This window comes from Oncorhynchus mykiss, chromosome 3, assembly GCF_013265735.2.
Source record: "Oncorhynchus mykiss isolate Arlee chromosome 3, USDA_OmykA_1.1, whole genome shotgun sequence".
Classification (NCBI taxonomy): domain Eukaryota; kingdom Metazoa; phylum Chordata; class Actinopteri; order Salmoniformes; family Salmonidae; genus Oncorhynchus; species Oncorhynchus mykiss.
In genome coordinates this window covers 83,652,052-83,673,866 of record NC_048567.1, presented here as the reverse complement: position 1 = coordinate 83,673,866, position 21,815 = coordinate 83,652,052, and the positions used below count along the sequence as shown (strand labels likewise).

The following is a 21,815-nucleotide window of genomic DNA, read 5'->3' as shown; positions in this document are numbered from 1 at the left end:
ATCTATAACAGAACCATACTATCCTAGCCTGGTCCCAGACCTATAACAGAACCATACTATCCTAGCCTGGTCCCATATCTATAACAGAACCATACTATCCTAGGCTGGTCCCATACCTACAACAGAACCATACTATCCTAGCCTGGTCCCAGATTTATAACGGAACCATACTATCCTAGCCTGGTCCCAGATCTACAACAGAACCATACTATCCTATCCTGGTCCCAGATCTCTAACAGAACCATACTATCTTAGCCTGGTCCCAGATCTATAACACAACCAGACTATCCTAGCCTGGTCCATGATCTAAAACATCTCTAACAGAACCATACTATCCTAGCCTGGTCCCAGATCTATAACGGAACCATACTATCTTAGCCTGGTCCCAGACCTATAACACAACCAGACTATCCTAGCCTGGTCCCAGATCTATAGCACAACCAGACTATCCTAGCCTGGTCCCAGATCTAAAACATCTCTAACAGAACGATACTATCTTAGCCTGGTCCCAGACCTACAACACAACCATACTATCCTAGCCTGGTCCCAGATCTATAACATCACTAACAGAACCATACTATCCTAGCCTGGTCCCAGATCTACATCACTAACAGAACCATACTATCCTAGCCTGGTCCCAGATCTATAACAGAACCATACTATCCTAGCCTCGTCTCAGATCTATAACACAACCATACTATCCTACTCTGGTCCCAGATCTATAACAGAACCATACTATCTTAGCCTGGTCCCAGATCTATAACAGAACCATACTATCCTAGCCTGGTCCCAGATCTATAACAGAACCATACTATCCTAGCCTGGTCCCAGATCTATAACAGAACCATACTATCCTAGCCTGGTCCCAGACCTATAACAGAACCATACTATCCTAGCCTGGTCCCATATCTGTAACAGAACCATACTATCCTAGGCTGGTCCCATACCTACAACAGAACCATACTATCCTAGCCTGGTCCCAGATCTATAACAGAACCATACTATCCTAGCCTGGTCCCAGATCTATAACAGAACCATACTATCCTAGCCTGGTCCATGATCTATAACAGAACCATACTATCCTAGCCTGGTCCCATACCTATACAGAACCATACTATCCTAGCCTGGTCCCATATCTATAACAGAACCATACTATCCTAGCCTGGTCCCAGATCTACACCAGAACCATACTATCCTAGCCTGGTCCCAGATCTATAACACAACCATACTATCCCATTCTGGTCCCAGATCTAAAACAGAACCATACTATCCTGGCCTGGTCCATAATCTATAAAATAAACAAACTGTCCTAGTCTGGTCCCAGATCTAAAACATCTCTAACAAAACCATACTATCTTAGCCTGGTCCCAGACCTATAACAAAACCATACTATCCCAGCCTGGTCCCAGATCTATAACACAACCAGACTATCCTAGCCTGGTCCCAGATCTAAAACAGAACCATACTGTCCTAGCCTGGTCCCAGATCTATAAAAGAACCATACAATCCTAGCCTGGTCCCAGATCTATAACAGAACCATACTATCCTAGCCTGGTCCCAGATTTATAACGGAACCATGCTATCTTAGCCTGGTCCCAGATTTATAACGGAACCATAGTATCCTAGCCTGGTCCCAGATTTATAACGGAACCATACTATCCTAGCCTGGTCCCAGATCTACAACAGAACCATACTATCCTAGCCTGGTCCCAGATCTCTAACAGAACCATACTATCTTAGCCTGGTCCCAGATCTATAACACAACCAGACTATCCAAGCCTGGTCCATGATCTAAAACATCTCTAACAGAACCATACTATCTTAGCCTTGTCCCAGACCTATAACACAACCAGACTATCCTAGCCTGGTCCCAGACCTATATCACAACCATACTATCCTAGCCTGGTCCCAGATCTAAAACATCTCTAACAGAACCATACTATCTTAGCCTGGTCCATGATCTAAAACATCTGTAACAGAACCATACCATCCTAGCCTGGTCCCAGATCTCTAACAGAACCATATTCTCCTAGCCTGGTCCCAGATCTATAACATCTGTAACAGAACCATACTATCCTAGCCTGGTCCCAGATCTCTAACAGAACAATACTATCCTAGCCTGGTCCCAGATCTATAACATCACTAACAGAACAATACTATCCTAGCCTGGTCCCAGATCTATAACATCACTAACAGAACAATACTATCTTAGCCTGGTCCCAGATCTATAACATCACTAACAGAACAATACTATCCTAGCCTGGTCCCAGATCTATAACATCACTAACAGAACCATACTATCCTAGCATGGTCCCAGGCCTAGAACAGAACCATATTATCCTAGCCTGGTCCCAGATCTATAACAGAACCATACTATCCTAGCCTGGTCCCAGATCTATAACAGAACCATACAACCCTAGCCTGGTACCAGATCTATAACACAACCAGACTATCCTAGCCTGGTCCCAGATCTAAAACATCTCTAACAGAACCATACTATCTTAGCCTGGTCCCAGATCTAAAACATCTCTAACAGAACCATACTATCTTAGCCTGGTCCCAGATCTAAAACATCTCTAACAGAACCATACTATCTTAGCCTGGTCCATGATCTAAAACATCTGTAACAGAACCATACCATCCTAGCCTGGTCCCAGATCTATAACATCTGTAACAGAACCATACTATCCTAGCCATGTCCCAGATCTCTAACAGAACAATTCTATCCTAGCCTGGTCCCAGATCTATAACATCACTAACAGAACAATACCATCCTAGCCTGGTCCCAGATCTATAACATCACTAACAGAACAATACTATCCTAGCCTGGTCCCAGATCTATAACATCACTAACATAACCATACTATCCTAGCATGGTCCCAGGCCTAGAACAGAACCATATTATCCTAGCCTGGTCGCAGATCTATAAAAGAACCATACTATCCTAGCCTGGTCCCAGATCTATAACAGAACCATACAACCCTAGCCTGGTACCAGATCTATAACAGAACCATACAATCCTAGCCTGGTCCCAGATTTATAACAGAACCATACAATCCTTGCCTGGTCCCAGATCTACAACAGAACCACACAATCCTAGCCTGGTCCCAGATCTATAACAGAACCATACTATCCTAGCCTGGTCCCAGATCTACATCACTAACAGAACCATACTATCCTAGCCTGGTCCCAGATCTATAACAGAACCATACTATCCTAGCCTGGTCCCAGACCTATAACATCACTAACAGAACCATACTATCATAGCCTGGTCCCAGATTTATAACAGAACCATACAATCCTTGCCTGGTCCCAGATCTACAACAGAACCACACAATCCTAGCCTGGTCCCAGATTTATAACGAAACCATACTATCTTAGCCTGGTCCCAGATTTATAACGGAACCATACTATCCTAGCCTGGTCCCAGATCTATAACAGAACCATACTATCCTAGCCTGGTCCCAGATCTATAACATAACCATACTATCCTAGCCTGGTCCCAGATCTACATCATTAACAGAACCATACTATCCTAGCCTGGTCCCAGATCTATAACAGAACCATACTATCCTAGCCTGGTCCCAGAACTATAACATCACTAACAGAACCATACTATCCTAGCCTGGTCCCAGATCTACAACAGAACCACACAATCCCAGCCTGGTCGTAAATCTATAACAGAACCATACTATCCTAGCCTGGTCCCAGATTTATAACAGAACCATACAATCCTAGCCTGGTCCCAGATCTACAACAGAACCACATTATCCTAGCCTAGCCCCAGATCTATAACAGAACCATACAATCCTAGCCTGGTCCCAGATCTACAACAGAACCATACTATCCTAGCCTGGTCCCAGATCTACAACAGAACCATACTATCCTAGCCTAGCCCCAGATCTATAACACAACCAGACTATCCTAACCTGGTCCCAGATCTAAAACATCTCTAACAGAACCACACTATCCTAGCCTGGTCCCAGACCTATAACACAACCATACTATCCTTGCCTAGTCCATGATCTAAAACAGAACAATACTATCCTAGCCTGGTCCCAGATCTATAACATCACTAACAGAACCATACTATCCTAGCCTGGTCCCAGATCTATAACAGAACCATACTATCCTAGCCTGGTCCCAGGCCTAGAACAGAACCATATTATCCTAGCCTGGTCCCAGACCTATAACGGAACAATACTATCCTAGCCTGGTCCCAGATCTATAACAGAACCATACAATCCTAGTCTGGTCCCAGATCTATAACAGAACCATACTATCCTAGCCTGGTCCCAAATCTATTACAGAACCATACAATCCTAGCCTGGTCCCAGATCTAAAACGGAACCATACTATCCTAGCCTGGTCCCAGATTTATAACAGAACCATACTATCCTAGCCTGGTCCCAGACCTATAACATCACTAACAGAACCATACTATCCTAGCCTGGTCCCAGATCTACAACAGAACCACACAATCCCTGCCTGGTCCCAGATCTATAACAGAACCATACTATCCTAGCCTGGTCCCAGATTTATAACAGAACCATACAATCCTAGCCTGGTCCCAGATCTACAACAGAACCACATTATCCTAGCCTAGCCCCAGATCTATAACAGAACAATACAATCCTAGCCTGGTCCCAGATCTACAACAGAACCATACTATCCTAGCCTGGTCCCAGACCTATAACGTCACTAACAGAACCATACAATCCTAGCCTGGTCCCAGATCTACAACAGAACCACACAATCCTAGCCTGGTCCCAGATCTACAACAGAACCATACTATCCTAGCCTAGCCCCAGATCTATAACACAACCAGACTATCCTAACCTGGTCCCAGATCTAAAACATCTCTAACAGAACCACACTATCCTAGCCTGGTCCCAGACCTATAACACAACCATACTATCCTTGCCTGGTCCATGATCTAAAACAGAACAATACTATCCTAGCCTGGTCCCAGATCTATAACATCACTAACAGAACCATACTATCCTAGCCTGGTCCCAGATCTATAACAGAACCATACTATCCTAGCCTGGTCCCAGGCCTAGAACAGAACCATATTATCCTAGCCTGGTCCCAGACCTATAACGGAACAATACTATCCTAGCCTGGTCCCAGATCTATAACAGAACCATACAATCCTAGTCTGGTCCCAGATCTATAACAGAACCATACTATCCTAGCCTGGTCCCAAATCTATTACAGAACCATACAATCCTAGCCTGGTCCCAGATCTAAAACGGAACCATACTATCCTAGCCTGGTCCCAGATTTATAACAGAACCATACTATCCTAGCCTGGTCCCAGACCTATAACATCACTAACAGAACCATACTATCCTAGCCTGGTCCCAGATCTACAACAGAACCACACAATCCCAGCCTGGTCCCAGATCTATAACAGAACCATACTATCCTAGCCTGGTCCCAGATTTATAACAGAACCATACAATCCTAGCCTGGTCCCAGATCTACAACAGAACCACATTATCCTAGCCTAGCCCCAGATCTATAACAGAACCATACAATCCTAGCCTGGTCCCAGATCTACAACAGAACCATACTATCCTAGCCTGGTCCCAGACCTATAACGTCACTAACAGAACCATACAATCCTAGCCTGGTCCCAGATCTACAACAGAACCACACAATCCTAGCCTGGTCCCAGATCTACAACAGAACCATACTATCCTAACCTGGTCCCAGATCTAAAACATCTCTAACAGAACCACACTATCCTAGCCTGGTCCCAGACCTATAACACAACCATACTATCCTTGCCTGGTCCATGATCTAAAACAGAACAATACTATCCTAGCCTGGTCCCAGATCTATAACATCACTAACAGAACCATACTATCCTAGCCTGGTCCCAGATCTATAACAGAACCATACTATCCTAGCCTGGTCCCAGGCCTAGAACAGAACCATATTATCCTAGCCTGGTCCCAGACCTATAACGGAACAATACTATCCTAGCCTGGTCCCAGATCTATAACAGAACCATACAATCCTAGTCTGGTCCCAGATCTATAACAGAACCATACTATCCTAGCCTGGTCCCAAATCTATTACAGAACCATACAATCCTAGCCTGGTCCCAGATCTAAAACGGAACCATACTATCCTAGCCTGGTCCCAGATTTATAACAGAACCATACTATCCTAGCCTGGTCCCAGACCTATAACATCACTAACAGAACCATACTATCCTAGCCTGGTCCCAGATCTACAACAGAACCACACAATCCCAGCCTGGTCCCAGATCTATAACAGAACCATACTATCCTAGCCTGGTCCCAGATTTATAACAGAACCATACAATCCTAGCCTGGTCCCAGATCTACAACAGAACCACATTATCCTAGCCTAGCCCCAGATCTATAACAGAACCATACAATCCTAGCCTGGTCCCAGATCTACAACAGAACCATACTATCCTAGCCTGGTCCCAGACCTATAACGTCACTAACAGAACCATACAATCCTAGCCTGGTCCCAGATCTACAACAGAACCACACAATCCTAGCCTGGTCCCAGATCTACAACAGAACCATACTATCCTAACCTGGTCCCAGATCTAAAACATCTCTAACAGAACCACACTATCCTAGCCTGGTCCCAGACCTATAGCACAACCATACTATCCTTGCCTGGTCCATGATCTAAAACAGAACAATACTATCCTAGCCTGGTCCCAGATCTATAACAGAACCATACTATCCTAGCCTGGTCCCAGATCTATAACAGAACCATACTATCCTAGGCTGGTTCCAGATCTATAACACAACCTGACTGACCCAGATCTATAACATCACTAACAGAACCATACTATCCTAGCCTGGTCCGAGATCTATAACAGAACCATACTATCCTAGCCTGGTCCCAGATCTATAACAGAACCATACTATCCTAGCCTGGTCCCAGATCTATAACACAACCATACTATCCTAGCCTGGTCCCAGATCTATAACAGAACCAGACTATCCTAGCCTGGTCCCAGATTTATAACGAAACCATACTATCTTAGCCTGGTCCCAGATCTGTAACAGAACCATACTATCTTAGCCTGGTCCCAGATCTACAACAGAACCATACTATCCTAGCCTGGTCCCAGATTTATAGCAGAACCATACATTCCTTGCCTGGTCCCAGATCTTATTTCTTATTACGGGCTTCTTGTGTGTTCTGATTGGTTCACAGAGAAGCAGTGTCTGAAACCCCACGATCCACTGACCACTTGTGTGCAGGATCATAATCCCCTCCTTCTGTGTCTGCTGCTGGTGGGATGTGGGGTGCTACTCCTCTACAGCACCATCCTCACCATCACCGTCGTCCTCATCTGGGTAGGTAGATCCAGCACAATGACAGAGCCTGCGTTCCAAATTGCAGCCTATGGTAGGCCACTTTACTGCATCATGCACTTTATGGAACTACGATAGAAAACAGTCAGTGTAATCCTCGACACAATTTAAAATGTATTGTCTGGATAGGTCTTTCTTCAACTGTCACATAAAATCAGTCATTTGGGACGCAGACAGACTGACAGCAACGTGTCAGACAGACTGACAGCAACGTGTCAGACAGACTGACAGCAACGTGTCAGACAGACTGACTGACAGCAACGTGTCAGACAGACTGACTGACAGCAACATGTCAGACAGACTGACAGCAACATGTCAGACAGACTGACAGCAACGTGTCAGACAGACTGACTGACAGCAACGTGTCAGACAGACTGACTGACAGCAACGTGTCAGACAGACTGACTGACAGCAACGTGTCAGACAGACTGACTGACAGCAACGTGTCAGACAGACTGACAGCAACGTGTCAGACAGACTGACTGACAGCAACGTGTCAGACAGACTGACAGCAACGTGTCAGACAGACTGACAGCAACGTGTCAGACAGACTGACAGCAACGTGTCAGACAGACTGACTGACAGCAACGTGTCAGACAGACTGACTGACAGCAACGTGTCAGACAGACTGACAGCAACATGTCAGACAGACTGACAGCAACATGTCAGACAGACTGACAGCAACGTGTCAGACAGACTGACAGCAACATGTCAGACAGACTGACAGCAACATGTCAGACAGACTGACAGCAACGTGTCAGACAGACTGACAGCAACATGTCAGACAGACTGACAGCAACATGTCAGACAGACTGACAGCAACATGTCAGACAGACTGACAGCAACATGTCAGACAGACTGACAGCAACATGTCAGACAGAATGACAGCAACGTGTCAGACAGACTGACTGACAACAACATGTATTCTGATGGTAATGTATGTATAGATGACACTGTATTCTGATGGTAATGTATGTATAGATGACACTGTATTCTGATGGTAATGTATGTATAGATGACCCTGTATTCTGATGGTAATGTATGTATAGATGACACTGTATTCTGATGGTAATGTATGTATAGTATATATAGATGACCCTGTATTCTGATGGTAATGTATGTATAGATGACCCTGTATTCTGATGGTAATGTATGTATAGATGACACTGTATTCTGATGGTAATGTATGTATAGTATGTATAGATGACCCTGTATTCTGATGGTAATGTATGTATAGTATGTATAGATGACCCTGTATTCTGATGGTAATGTATGTATAGATGACACTGTATTCTGATGGTAATGTATGTATAGATGACACTGTATTCTGATGGTAATGTATGTATAGTATATATAGATGACCCTGTATTCTGATGGTAATGTATGTATAGATGACCCTGTATTCTGATGGTAATGTATGTATAGATGACACTGTATTCTGATGGTAATGTATGTATAGTATGTATAGATGACCCTGTATTCTGATGGTAATGTATGTATAGTATGTATAGATGACCCTGTATTCTGATGGTAATGTATGTATAGATGACACTGTATTCTGATGGTAATGTATGTATAGATGACCCTGTATTCTGATGGTAATGTATGTATAGATGACCCTGTATTCTGATGGTAATGTATGTATAGATGACCATGTATTCTGATGGTAATGTATGTATAGATGACACTGTATTCTGATGGTAATGTATGTATAGATGACACTGTATTCTGATGGTAATGTATGTATAGATGACCCTGTATTCTGATGGTAATGTATGTATAGTATGTATAGATGACCCTGTATTCTGATGGTAATGTATGTATAGATGACACTGTATTCTGATGGTAATGTATGTATAGATGACCCTGTATTCTGATGGTAATGTATGTATAGATGACCCTGTATTCTGATGGTAATGTATGTATAGATGACCATGTATTCTGATGGTAATGTATGTATAGATGACACTGTATTCTGATGGTAATGTATGTATAGATGACCCTGTATTCTGATGGTAATGTATGTATAGATGACACTGTATTCTGATGGTAATGTATGTATAGTATATATAGATGACCCTGTATTCTGATGGTAATGTATGTATAGATGACCCTGTATTCTGATGGTAATGTATGTATAGATGACACTGTATTCTGATGGTAATGTATGTATAGATGACCCTGTATTCTGATGGTAATGCATGTATAGATGACCCTGTATTCTGATGGTAATGTATGTATAGATGACCATGTATTCTGATGGTAATGTATGTATAGATGACATTGTATTCTGATGGTAATGTATGTATAGATGACCCTGTATTCTGATGGTAATGTATGTATAGTATGTATAGATGACACTATATTCTGATGGTAATGTATGTATAGATGACCCTGTATTCTGATGGTAATGTATGTATAGATGACCCTGTATTCTGATGGTAATGTATGTATAGATGACACTGTATTCTGATGGTAATGTATGTATAGTATATATAGATGACCCTGTATTCTGATGGTAATGTATGTATAGATGACCCTGTATTCTGATGGTAATGTATATATAGATGACACTGTATTCTGATGGTAATGTATGTATAGTATGTATAGATGACACGGTATTCTGATGGTAATGTATGTATAGATGACCCTGTATTCTGATGGTAATGTATGTATAGATGACCCTGTATTCTGATGGTAATGTATGTATAGATGACCCTGTATTCTGATGGTAATGTATGTATAGATGACCCTGTATTCTGACGGTAATGTATGTATAGATGACACTGTATTCTGATGGTAATGTATGTATAGATGACACTGTATTCTGATGGTAATGTATGTATAGTATGTATAGATGACCCTGTATGCTGATGATAATGTATGTATAGATGACACTGTATTCTGATGGTAATGTATGTATAGTATGTATAGATGACACTGTATTGTGATGGTAATGTATGTACAGTATGTATAGATGACCCTGCATTCTGATGGTAATGTATGTATAGATGACACTGTATTCTGACAGTAATGTATGTATAGATGACCCTGTATTCTGATGGTAATGTATGTATAGATGACACTGTATTCTGACAGTAATGTATGTATAGATGACCCTGTATTCTGATGGTAATGTATGTATAGATGACACTGTATTCTGACAGTAATGTATGTATAGATGACCCTGTATTCTGATGGTAATGTATGTATAGTATGTATAGATGACCCTGTGTTCTGATGGTAATGTATGTATAGATGACCCTGTATTCTGATGGTAATGTATGTATAGTATGTATAGATGACCCTGTATTCTGACGGTAATGTATGTATAGATGACACTGTATTCTGATGGTAATGTATGTATAGATGACACTGTATTCTGACAGTAATGTATGTATAGATGACCCTGTATTCTGATGGTAATGTAGGTATAGATGACCCTGTATTCTGATGGTAATGTATGTATAGATGCCACTGTATTCTGATGGTAATGTATGTATAGATAAAACTGTATTCTGATGGTAATGTATGCATAGTATGTATCGATGACACTGTATTCTGATGGTAATGTATGTATAGATGACCCTGTATTCTGATGGTAATGTATGTATAGTATGTAAAGATGACCCTGTATTCTGATGGTAATGTATGTATAGATGACCCTGTATTCTGATGGTAATGTATGTATAGATGACCCTGTATTCTGATGGTAATGTATGTATAGCATGTATAGATAACCCTGTATTCTGATGGTAATGTATGTATAGATGACCCTGTATTCTGATGGTAATGTATGTATAGATGACCCTGTATTCTGATGGTAATGTATGTATAGTATGTATAGATGACCCTGTATTCTGATGGTAATGTATGTATAGATGACGCTGTATTCTGATGGTAATGTATGTATAGATGACACTGTATTCTGATGGTAATGTATGTATAGTATGTATAGATGACCCTGTATTCTGATGGTAATGTATGTATAGATGACCCTGTATTCTGATGGTAATGTATGTATAGTATGTATAGATGACCCTGTATTCTGATGGTAATGTATGTATAGATGACACTGTATTCTGATGGTAATGTATCTATAGATGACCCTGTATTCTGATGGTAATGTATGTATAGATGACGCTGTATTCTGATGGTAATGTATGTATAGATGACCCTGTATTCTGATGGTAATGTATGTATAGATGACACTGTATTCTGATGGTAATGTATGTATAGATGACACTGTATTCTGATGGTAATGTATGTATAGTATGTATAGATGACCCTGTATTCTGATGGTAATGTATGTATAGATGACACTGTATTCTGATGGTAATGTATGTATAGTATGTATAGATGACCCTGTATTCTGATGGTAATGTATGTATAGATGACGATGTATTCTGATGGTAATGTATGTATAGATGACACTGTATTCTGATGGTAATGTATGTATAGTATGTATAGATGACACTGTACTCTGATGGTAATGTATGTATAGATGACACTGTATTCTGATGGTAATGTATGTATAGTATGTATAGATGACCCTGTATTCTGATGGTAATGTATGTATAGATGACGCTGTATTCTGATGGTAATGTATGTATAGATGACCCTGTATTCTGATGGTAATGTATGTATAGATGACACTGTATTCTGATGGTAATGTATGTATAGATGACACTGTATTCTGATGATAATGTATGTATAGATGACCCTGTATTCCGATGGTAATGTATATATAGTATGTATAGATGACACTGTATTCTGATGGTAATGTAAGTATAGATGACGCTGTATTCTGATGGTAATGTATGTATAGATGACACTGTATTCTGACGATAATGTATGCATAGATGACACTGTATTCTGATGGTAATGTATGTATAGTATGTATAGATGACCCTGTATTCTGATGGTAATGTATGTATAGATGACCCTGTATTCTGATGGTAATGTATGTATAGTATGTATAGATGACCCTGTATTCTGATGGTAATGTATGTATAGATGACACTGTATTCTGATGGTAATGTATGTATAGATGACCCTGTATTCTGATGGTAATGTATGTATAGTATGTATAGATGACCCTGTATTCTGATGGTAATGTATGTATAGTATGTATAGATGACCCTGTATTCTGATGGTAATGTATGTATAGATGACACTCTATTCTGATGGTAATGTATGTATAGATGACACTGTATTCTGATGGTAATGTATGTATAGATGACCCTGTATTCTGATGGTAATGTATGTATAGATGACACTGTATTCTGATGGTAATGTATGTATAGATGACCCTGTATTCTGATAGTAATATATGTATAGTATGTATAGATGACCCTGTATTCTGATGGTAATGTATGTATAGTATGTATAGATGACACTGTATTCTGATGGTAATATATGTATAGTATGTATAGATGACCCTGTATTCTGATGGTAATGTATGTATAGATGACCCTGTATTCTGATGGTAATGTATGTATAGATGACACTGTATTCTGATGGTAATGTATGTATAGATGACCCTGTATTCTGATGGTAATGTATGTATAGATGACGCTGTATTCTGATGGTAATGTATGTATAGATGACCCTGTATTCTGATGGTAATGTATGTATAGATGACACTGTATTCTGATGGTAATGTATGTATAGATGACACTGTATTCTGATGGTAATGTATGTATAGTATGTATAGATGACCCTGTATTCTGATGGTAATGTATGTATAGATGACACTGTATTCTGATGGTAATGTATGTATAGTATGTCTAAATGACGCTGTATTCTGATGGTAATGTATGTATAGATGACGCTGTATTCTGATGGTAATGTATGTATAGATGACACTGTATTCTGATGGTAATGTATGTATAGTATGTATAGATGACACTGTACTCTGATGGTAATGTATGTATAGATGACACTGTATTCTGATGGTAATGTATGTATAGTATGTATAGATGACCCTGTATTCTGATGGTAATGTATGTATAGATGACGCTGTATTCTGATGGTAATGTATGTATAGATGACCCTGTATTCTGATGGTATAGTATATATAGATGAACCTGTATTCTGATGGTAATGTATGTATAGATGACACTGTATTCTGATGGTAATGTATGTATAGATGACACTGTATTCTGATGATAATGTATGTATAGATGACCCTGTATTCCGATGGTAATGTATATATAGTATGTATAGATGACACTGTATTCTGATGGTAATGTAAGTATAGATGACGCTGTATTCTGATGGTAATGTATGTATAGATGACACTGTATTCTGACGATAATGTATGCATAGATGACACTGTATTCTGATGGTAATGTATGTATAGTATATATAGATGACACTGTATTCTGATGGTAATGTATGTATAGTATGTATAGATTACCCTGTATTGTGATGGTAATGTAGATATAGATGACACTGTATTCTGATGGTAATGTATGTATTGATGACACTGTATTCTGATGGTAATGTATGTATAGTATGTATAGATGACCCTGTATTCTAATGGTAATGTATGTACAGTATGTATAGATGACCCTGTATTCTGATGGTAATGTATGTATAGTATGTATAGATGACCCTGTATTCTGATGGTAATGTATGTATAGATGACCCTGTATTCTGATGGTAATGTATGTATAGTATGTATAGATGACCCTGTATTCTGATGGTAATGTATGTATAGTATGTATAGATGACCCTGTATTCTGATGGTAATGTATGTATAGATGACCCTGTATTCTGATGGTAATGTATGTATAGATGACCCTGTATTCTGATGGTAATGTATGTATAGATGACCCTGTATTCTGATGGTAATGTATGTATAGTATGTATAGATGACCCTGTATTCTGATGGTAATGAATGTATAGATGACCCTGTATTCTGATGGTAATGTATGTATAGATGACCCTGTATTCTGATGGTAATGTATGTATAGATGACCCTGTATTCTGATGGTAATGTATGTATAGATGACCCTGTATTCTGATGGTAATGTATGTATAGTATGTATAGATGACACTGTATTCTGATGGTAATGTATGTATAGATGACACTGTATTCTGATGGTAATGTATGTATAGATGACCCTGTATTCTGATGGTAATATATGTATAGTATGTATAGATGACCCTGTATTCTGATGGTAATGTATGTATAGTATGTATAGATGACCATGTATTCTGATGGTAATGTATGTATAGTATGTATATATGACCCTGTATTCTGATGGTAATGTATGTATAGATGACACTGTATTCTGATGGTAATGTATGTATAGTATGTATTGATGACCCTGTATTCTGATGGTAATGTATGTATAGATGACGCTGTATTCTGATGGTAATGTATGTATAGATGACACTGTATTCTGATGGTAATGTATGTATAGATGACACTGTATTCTGATGGTAATGTATGTATAGATGACCCTGTATTCTGATGGTAATGTATGTATAGTATGTATAGATGACACTGTATTCTGATGGTAATGTATGTATAGATGACGCTGTATTCTGATGGTAATGTATGTATAGATGACACTGTATTCTGACGATAATGTATGTATAGATGACACTGTATTCTGATGGTAATGTATGTATAGTATGTATAGATGACACTGTAATCTGATGGTAATGTATGTATAGTATGTATAGATGACACTGTATTCTGATGGTAATGTATGTATAGTATGTATAGATGACCCTGTATTGTGATGGTAATGTAGGTATAGATGACACTGTATTCTGATGGTAATGTATGTATTGATGACACTGTATTCCGATGGTAATGTATGTATAGTATGTATAGATGACCCTGTATTCTGATGGTAATGTATGTATAGTATGTACAGATGACCCTGTATTCTGATGGTAATGTCTGTATAGTATGTATAGATGACCCTGTTTTCTGATGGTAATGTATGTATAGATGACCCTGTATTCTGATGGTAATGTATGTATAGTATGTATAGATGACCCTGTATTCTGATGGTAATGTATGTATAGTATGTATAGATGACACTGTATTCTGATGGTAATGTATGTATAGATGACCCTGTATTCTGATGGTAATGTATGTATAGTATGTATAGATGACCCTGTATTCTGATGGTATTGTATGTATAGATGACACTGTATTCTGATGGTAATGTATGTATAGATGACACTGTATTCTGATGGTAATGTATGTATAGTATGTATAGATGACCCTGTAATCTGATGTTAATGTATGTATAGATGACACTGTATTCTGATGGTAATGTATGTATAGATGACCCTGTATTCTGATGGTAATGTATGTATAGATGACCCTGTATTCTGATGGTAATGTATGTATAGTATGTATAGATGACCCTGTATTCTGATGGTAATGTATGTATAGATGACCCTGTATTCTGATGGTAATGTATGTATAGTATGTATAGATGACCCTGTATTCTGATGGTAATGTATGTATAGTATGTATAGATGACCCTGTATTCTGATGGTAATGTGTATAGATGACCCTGTATTCTGATGGTAATGTATGTATAGATGACCCTGTATTCTGATGGTAATGTATGTATAGTATGTATAGATGACACTATATTCTGATGGTAATGTATGTATAGATGACGCTGTATTCTGATGGTAATGTATGTATAGATGACACTGTATTCTGACGATAATGTATGTATAGATGACACTGTATTCTGACGGTAATGTATGTATAGATGACACTGTATTCTGATGGTAATGTATGTATAGTATGTATAGATGACCCTGTATTCTGATGGTAATGTATGTATAGATGACCCTGTAGTCTGATGGTAATGTATGTATAGATGACACTGTATTCTGATGGTAATGTATGTATAGATGACACTGTATTCTGATGGTAATGTATGTATAGTATGTATAGATGACCCTGTATTCTGATGGTAATGTATGTATAGTATGTATAGATGACACTGTATTCTCATGGTAATGTATGTATAGATGACACTGTATTCGGATGGTAATGTATGTATAGTATGTATAGATGACCCTGTATTCTGATGGTAATGTATGTACAGTATGTACAGATGACCCTGTATTCTGATGGTAATGTATGTATAGTATGTATAGATGACCCTGTGTTCTGATGGTAATGTATGTATAGTATGTATAGACGACCCTGTATTCTGATGATAATGTATGTATAGATGACACTGTATTCTGATGGTAATGTATGTATAGGATGTATAGATGACCCTGTATTCTGATGGTAATGTATGTACAGTATGTATAGATGACCCTGTATTCTGATGGTAATGTATGTATAGATGACACTGTATTCTGATGGTATAGTATGTACAGTATATATAGATGACCCTGTATTCTGATGGAAATGTATGTACAGTATATATAGATGACCCTGTATTCTGATGGTAATGTATGTATAGATGACCCTGTATTCTGATGGTAATGTGTGTATAGTATGTATAGATGACCCTGTATTCTGATGGTAATGTATGTACAGTATATATAGATGACCCTGTATTCTGATGGTAATGTATGTATAGGTGACCCTGTATTCTGATGGTAATGTATGTATAGATGACACTGTATTCTGATGGTATAGTATGTATAGATGACCCTGTATTCTGATGGTAATGTATGTATAGTATGTATAGATGACCCTGTATTCTGATGGTAATGTATGTATAGTATGTATAGATGACACTGTATTCTGATGGTAATGTATGTATAGATGACCCTGTATTCTGATGGTAATGTATGTATAGTATGTATAGATGACACTGTATTCTGATGGTAATGTATGTATAGATGACACTGTATTCTGATGGTAATGTATGTATAGTATGTATAGATGACCCTGTATTCTGATGGTAATGTATGTATAGATGACCCTGTATTCTGATGGTAATGTATGTATAGTATGTATAGATGACCATGTATTCTGATGGTAATGTATGTATAGATGACCCTGTATTCTGATGGTAATGTATGTATAGATGACACTGTATTCTGATGGTAATGTATGTATAGATGACCCTGTATTCTGATGGTAATGTATGTATAGTATGTATAGATGACCCTGTATTCTGATGGTAATGTATGTATAGTATGTATAGATGACCCTGTATTCTGATGGTAATGTATGTATAGTATGTATAGATGACCCTGTATTCTGACGGTAATGTATGTATAGTATGTATAGATGACCCTGTATTCTGATGGTAATGTATGTATAGTATGTATAGATGACCCTGTATTCTGATGGTAATGTATGTATAGATGACCCTGTATTCTGATGGTAATGTATGTATAGTATGTATAGATGACACTGTAATCTGATGGTAATGTATGTATAGTATGTATAGATGACACTGTATTCTGATGGTAATGTATGTATAGTATGTATAGATGACAATGTAATCTGATGGTAATGTATGTATAGTATGTATAGATGACACTGTATTCTGATGGTAATGTATGTATAGTATGTATAGATGACCCTGTATTGTGATGGTAATGTAGGTATAGATGACACTGTATTCTGATGGTAATGTATGTATTGATGACACTGTATTCTGATGGTAATGTATGTATAGTATGTATAGATGACCCTGTATTCTGATGGTAATGTATGTATAGTATGTACAGATGACCCTGTATTCTGATGGTAATGTCTGTATAGTATGTATAGATGACCCTGTTTTCTGATGGTAATGTATGTATAGATGACCCTGTATTCTGATGGTAATGTATGTATAGTATGTATAGATGACCCTGTATTCTGATGGTAATGTATGTATAGTATGTATAGATGACACTGTATTCTGATGGTAATGTATGTATAGATGACCCTGTATTCTGATGGTAATGTATGTATAGTATGTATAGATGACCCTGTTTTCTGATGGTAATGTATGTATAGATGACCCTGTATTCTGATGGTAATGTATGTATAGTATGTATAGATGACCCTGTATTCTGATGGTAATGTATGTATAGTATGTATAGATGACACTGTATTCTGATGGTAATGTATGTATAGATGACCCTGTATTCTGATGGTAATGTATGTATAGTATGTATAGATGACCCTGTATTCTGATGGTATTGTATGTATAGATGACACTGTATTCTGATGGTAATGTATGTATAGATGACACTGTATTCTGATGGTAATGTATGTATAGTATGTATAGATGACCCTGTAATCTGATGTTAATGTATGTATAGATGACACTGTATTCTGATGGTAATGTATGTATAGATGACCCTGTATTCTGATGGTAATGTATGTATAGTATGTATAGATGATCCTGTAATCTGATGTTAATGTATGTATAGTATGTATAGATGGCCCTGTATTCTGATGGTAATGTATGTATAGATGACCCTGTATTCTGATGGTAATGTATGTATAGATGACCCTGTATTCTGATGGTAATGTATGTATAGTATGTATAGATGACCCTGTATTCTGATGGTAATGTATGTATAGTATGTATAGATGACCCTGTATTCTGATGGTAATGTGTATAGATGACCCTGTATTCTGATGGTAATGTGTATAGATGACCCTGTATTCTGATGGTAATGTATGTATAGATGACCCTGTATTCTGATGGTAATGTATGTATAGTATGTATAGATGACCCTGTATTCTGATGGTATAGTATGTATAGATGACGCTGTATTCTGATGGTAATGTATGTATAGATGACACTGTATTCTGACGATAATGTATGTATAGATGACACTGTATTCTGACGGTAATGTATGTATAGATGACACTGTATTCTGATGGTAATGTATGTATAGTATGTATAGATGACCCTGTATTCTGATGGTAATGTATGTATAGATGACCCTGTAGTCTGATGGTAATGTATGTATAGATGACACTGTATTCTGATGGTAATGTATGTATAGATGACACTGTATTCTGATGGTAATGTATGTATAGTATGTATAGATGACCCTGTATTCTGATGGTAATGTATGTATAGTATGTATAGATGACACTGTAATCTGATGTTAATGTATGTATAGTATGTATAGATGACACTGTATTCTGATGGTAATGTATGTATAGTATGTATAGATGACAATGTAATCTGATGGTAATGTATGTATAGTATGTATAGATGACACTGTATTCTGATGGTAATGTATGTATAGTATGTATAGATGACCCTGTATTGTGATGGTAATGTAGGTATAGATGACACTGTATTCTGATGGTAATGTATGTATTGATGACACTGTATTCTGATGGTAATGTATGTATAGTATGTATAGATGACCCTGTATTCTGATGGTAATGTATGTATAGTATGTACAGATGACCCTGTATTCTGATGGTAATGTCTGTATAGTATGTATAGATGACCCTGTTTTCTGATGGTAATGTATGTATAGATGACCCTGTATTCTGATGGTAATGTATGTATAGTATGTATAGATGACCCTGTATTCTGATGGTAATGTATGTATAGTATGTATAGATGACACTGTATTCTGATGGTAATGTATGTATAGATGACCCTGTATTCTGATGGTAATGTATGTATAGTATGTATAGATGACCCTGTATTCTGATGGTATTGTATGTATAGATGACACTGTATTCTGATGGTAATGTATGTATAGATGACACTGTATTCTGATGGTAATGTATGTATAGTATGTATAGATGACCCTGTAATCTGATGTTAATGTATGTATAGATGACACTGTATTCTGATGGTAATGTATGTATAGATGACCCTGTATTCTGATGGTAATGTATGTATAGTATGTATAGATGATCCTGTAATCTGATGTTAATGTATGTATAGTATGTATAGATGGCCCTGTATTCTGATGGTAATGTATGTATAGATGACCCTGTATTCTGATGGTAATGTATGTATAGATGACCCTGTATTCTGATGGTAATGTATGTATAGTATGTATAGATGACCCTGTATTCTGATGGTAATGTATGTATAGTATGTATAGATGACCCTGTATTCTGATGGTAATGTGTATAGATGACCCTGTATTCTGATGGTAATGTATGTATAGATGACCCTGTATTCTGATGGTAATGTATGTATAGTATGTATAGATGACCCTGTATTCTGATGGTATAGTATGTATAGATGACGCTGTATTCTGATGGTAATGTATGTATAGATGACACTGTATTCTGACGATAATGTATGTATAGATGACACTGTATTCTGACGGTAATGTATGTATAGATGACACTGTATTCTGATGGTAATGTATGTATAGTATGTATAGATGACCCTGTATTCTGATGGTAATGTATGTATAGATGACCCTGTAGTCTGATGGTAATGTATGTATAGATGACACTGTATTCTGATGGTAATGTATGTATAGATGACACTGTATTCTGATGGTAATGTATGTATAGTATGTATAGATGACCCTGTATTCTGATGGTAATGTATGTATAGTATGTATAGATGACACTGTATTCTGATGGTAATGTATGTATAGATGACACTGTATTCGGATGGTAATGTATGTATAGTATGTATAGATGACCCTGTATTCTGATGGTAATGTATGTATAGTATGTATAGATGACCCTGTATTCTGATGGTAATGTATGTATAGTATGTATAGATGACACTGTATTCTGATGGTAATGTATGTATAGATGACCCTGTATTCTGATGGTAATGTATGTATAGTATGTATAGATGACACTGTATTCTGATGGTAATGTATGTATAGATGACACTGTATTCTGATGGTAATGTATGTATAGTATGTATAGATGACCCTGTATTCTGATGGTAATGTATGTATAGATGACCCTGTATTCTGATGGTAATGTATGTATAGTATGTATAGATGACCATGTATTCTGATGGTAATGTATGTATAGATGACCCTGTATTCTGATGGTAATGTATGTATAGATGACACTGTATTCTGATGGTAATGTATGTATAGATGACCCTGTATTCTGATGGTAATGTATGTATAGTATGTATAGATGACCCTGTATTCTGATGGTAATGTATGTATAGTATGTATAGATGACCCTGTATTCTGATGGTAATGTATGTATAGTATGTATAGATGACCCTGTATTCTGACGGTAATGTATGTATAGTATGTATAGATGACCCTGTATTCTGATGGTAATGTATGTATAGTATGTATAGATGACCCTGTATTCTGATGGTAATGTATGTATAGATGACCCTGTATTCTGATGGTAATGTATGTATAGTATGTATAGATGACACTGTAATCTGATGGTAATGTATGTATAGTATGTATAGATGACACTGTATTCTGATGGTAATGTATGTATAGTATGTATAGATGACAATGTAATCTGATGTTAATGTATGTATAGTATGTATAGAT

The 21,815-nt window shown here is 37.7% G+C and overlaps 1 protein-coding gene across 1 annotated transcript in view; it reads left to right on the top strand.

The window, feature by feature from the left end:
• The window catches only part of LOC118964336 (T-cell-specific surface glycoprotein CD28-like), a 123,220-nt gene that overhangs the window by 96,684 nt on the left and 4,721 nt on the right, over positions 1–21,815 (top strand). The window contains exon 3 of the mRNA XM_036975350.1: positions 7,219–7,361. Within this exon, the coding sequence (XP_036831245.1) occupies positions 7,219–7,361 (143 nt within the window). The remainder of the gene's footprint in view (positions 1–7,218; positions 7,362–21,815) is intronic.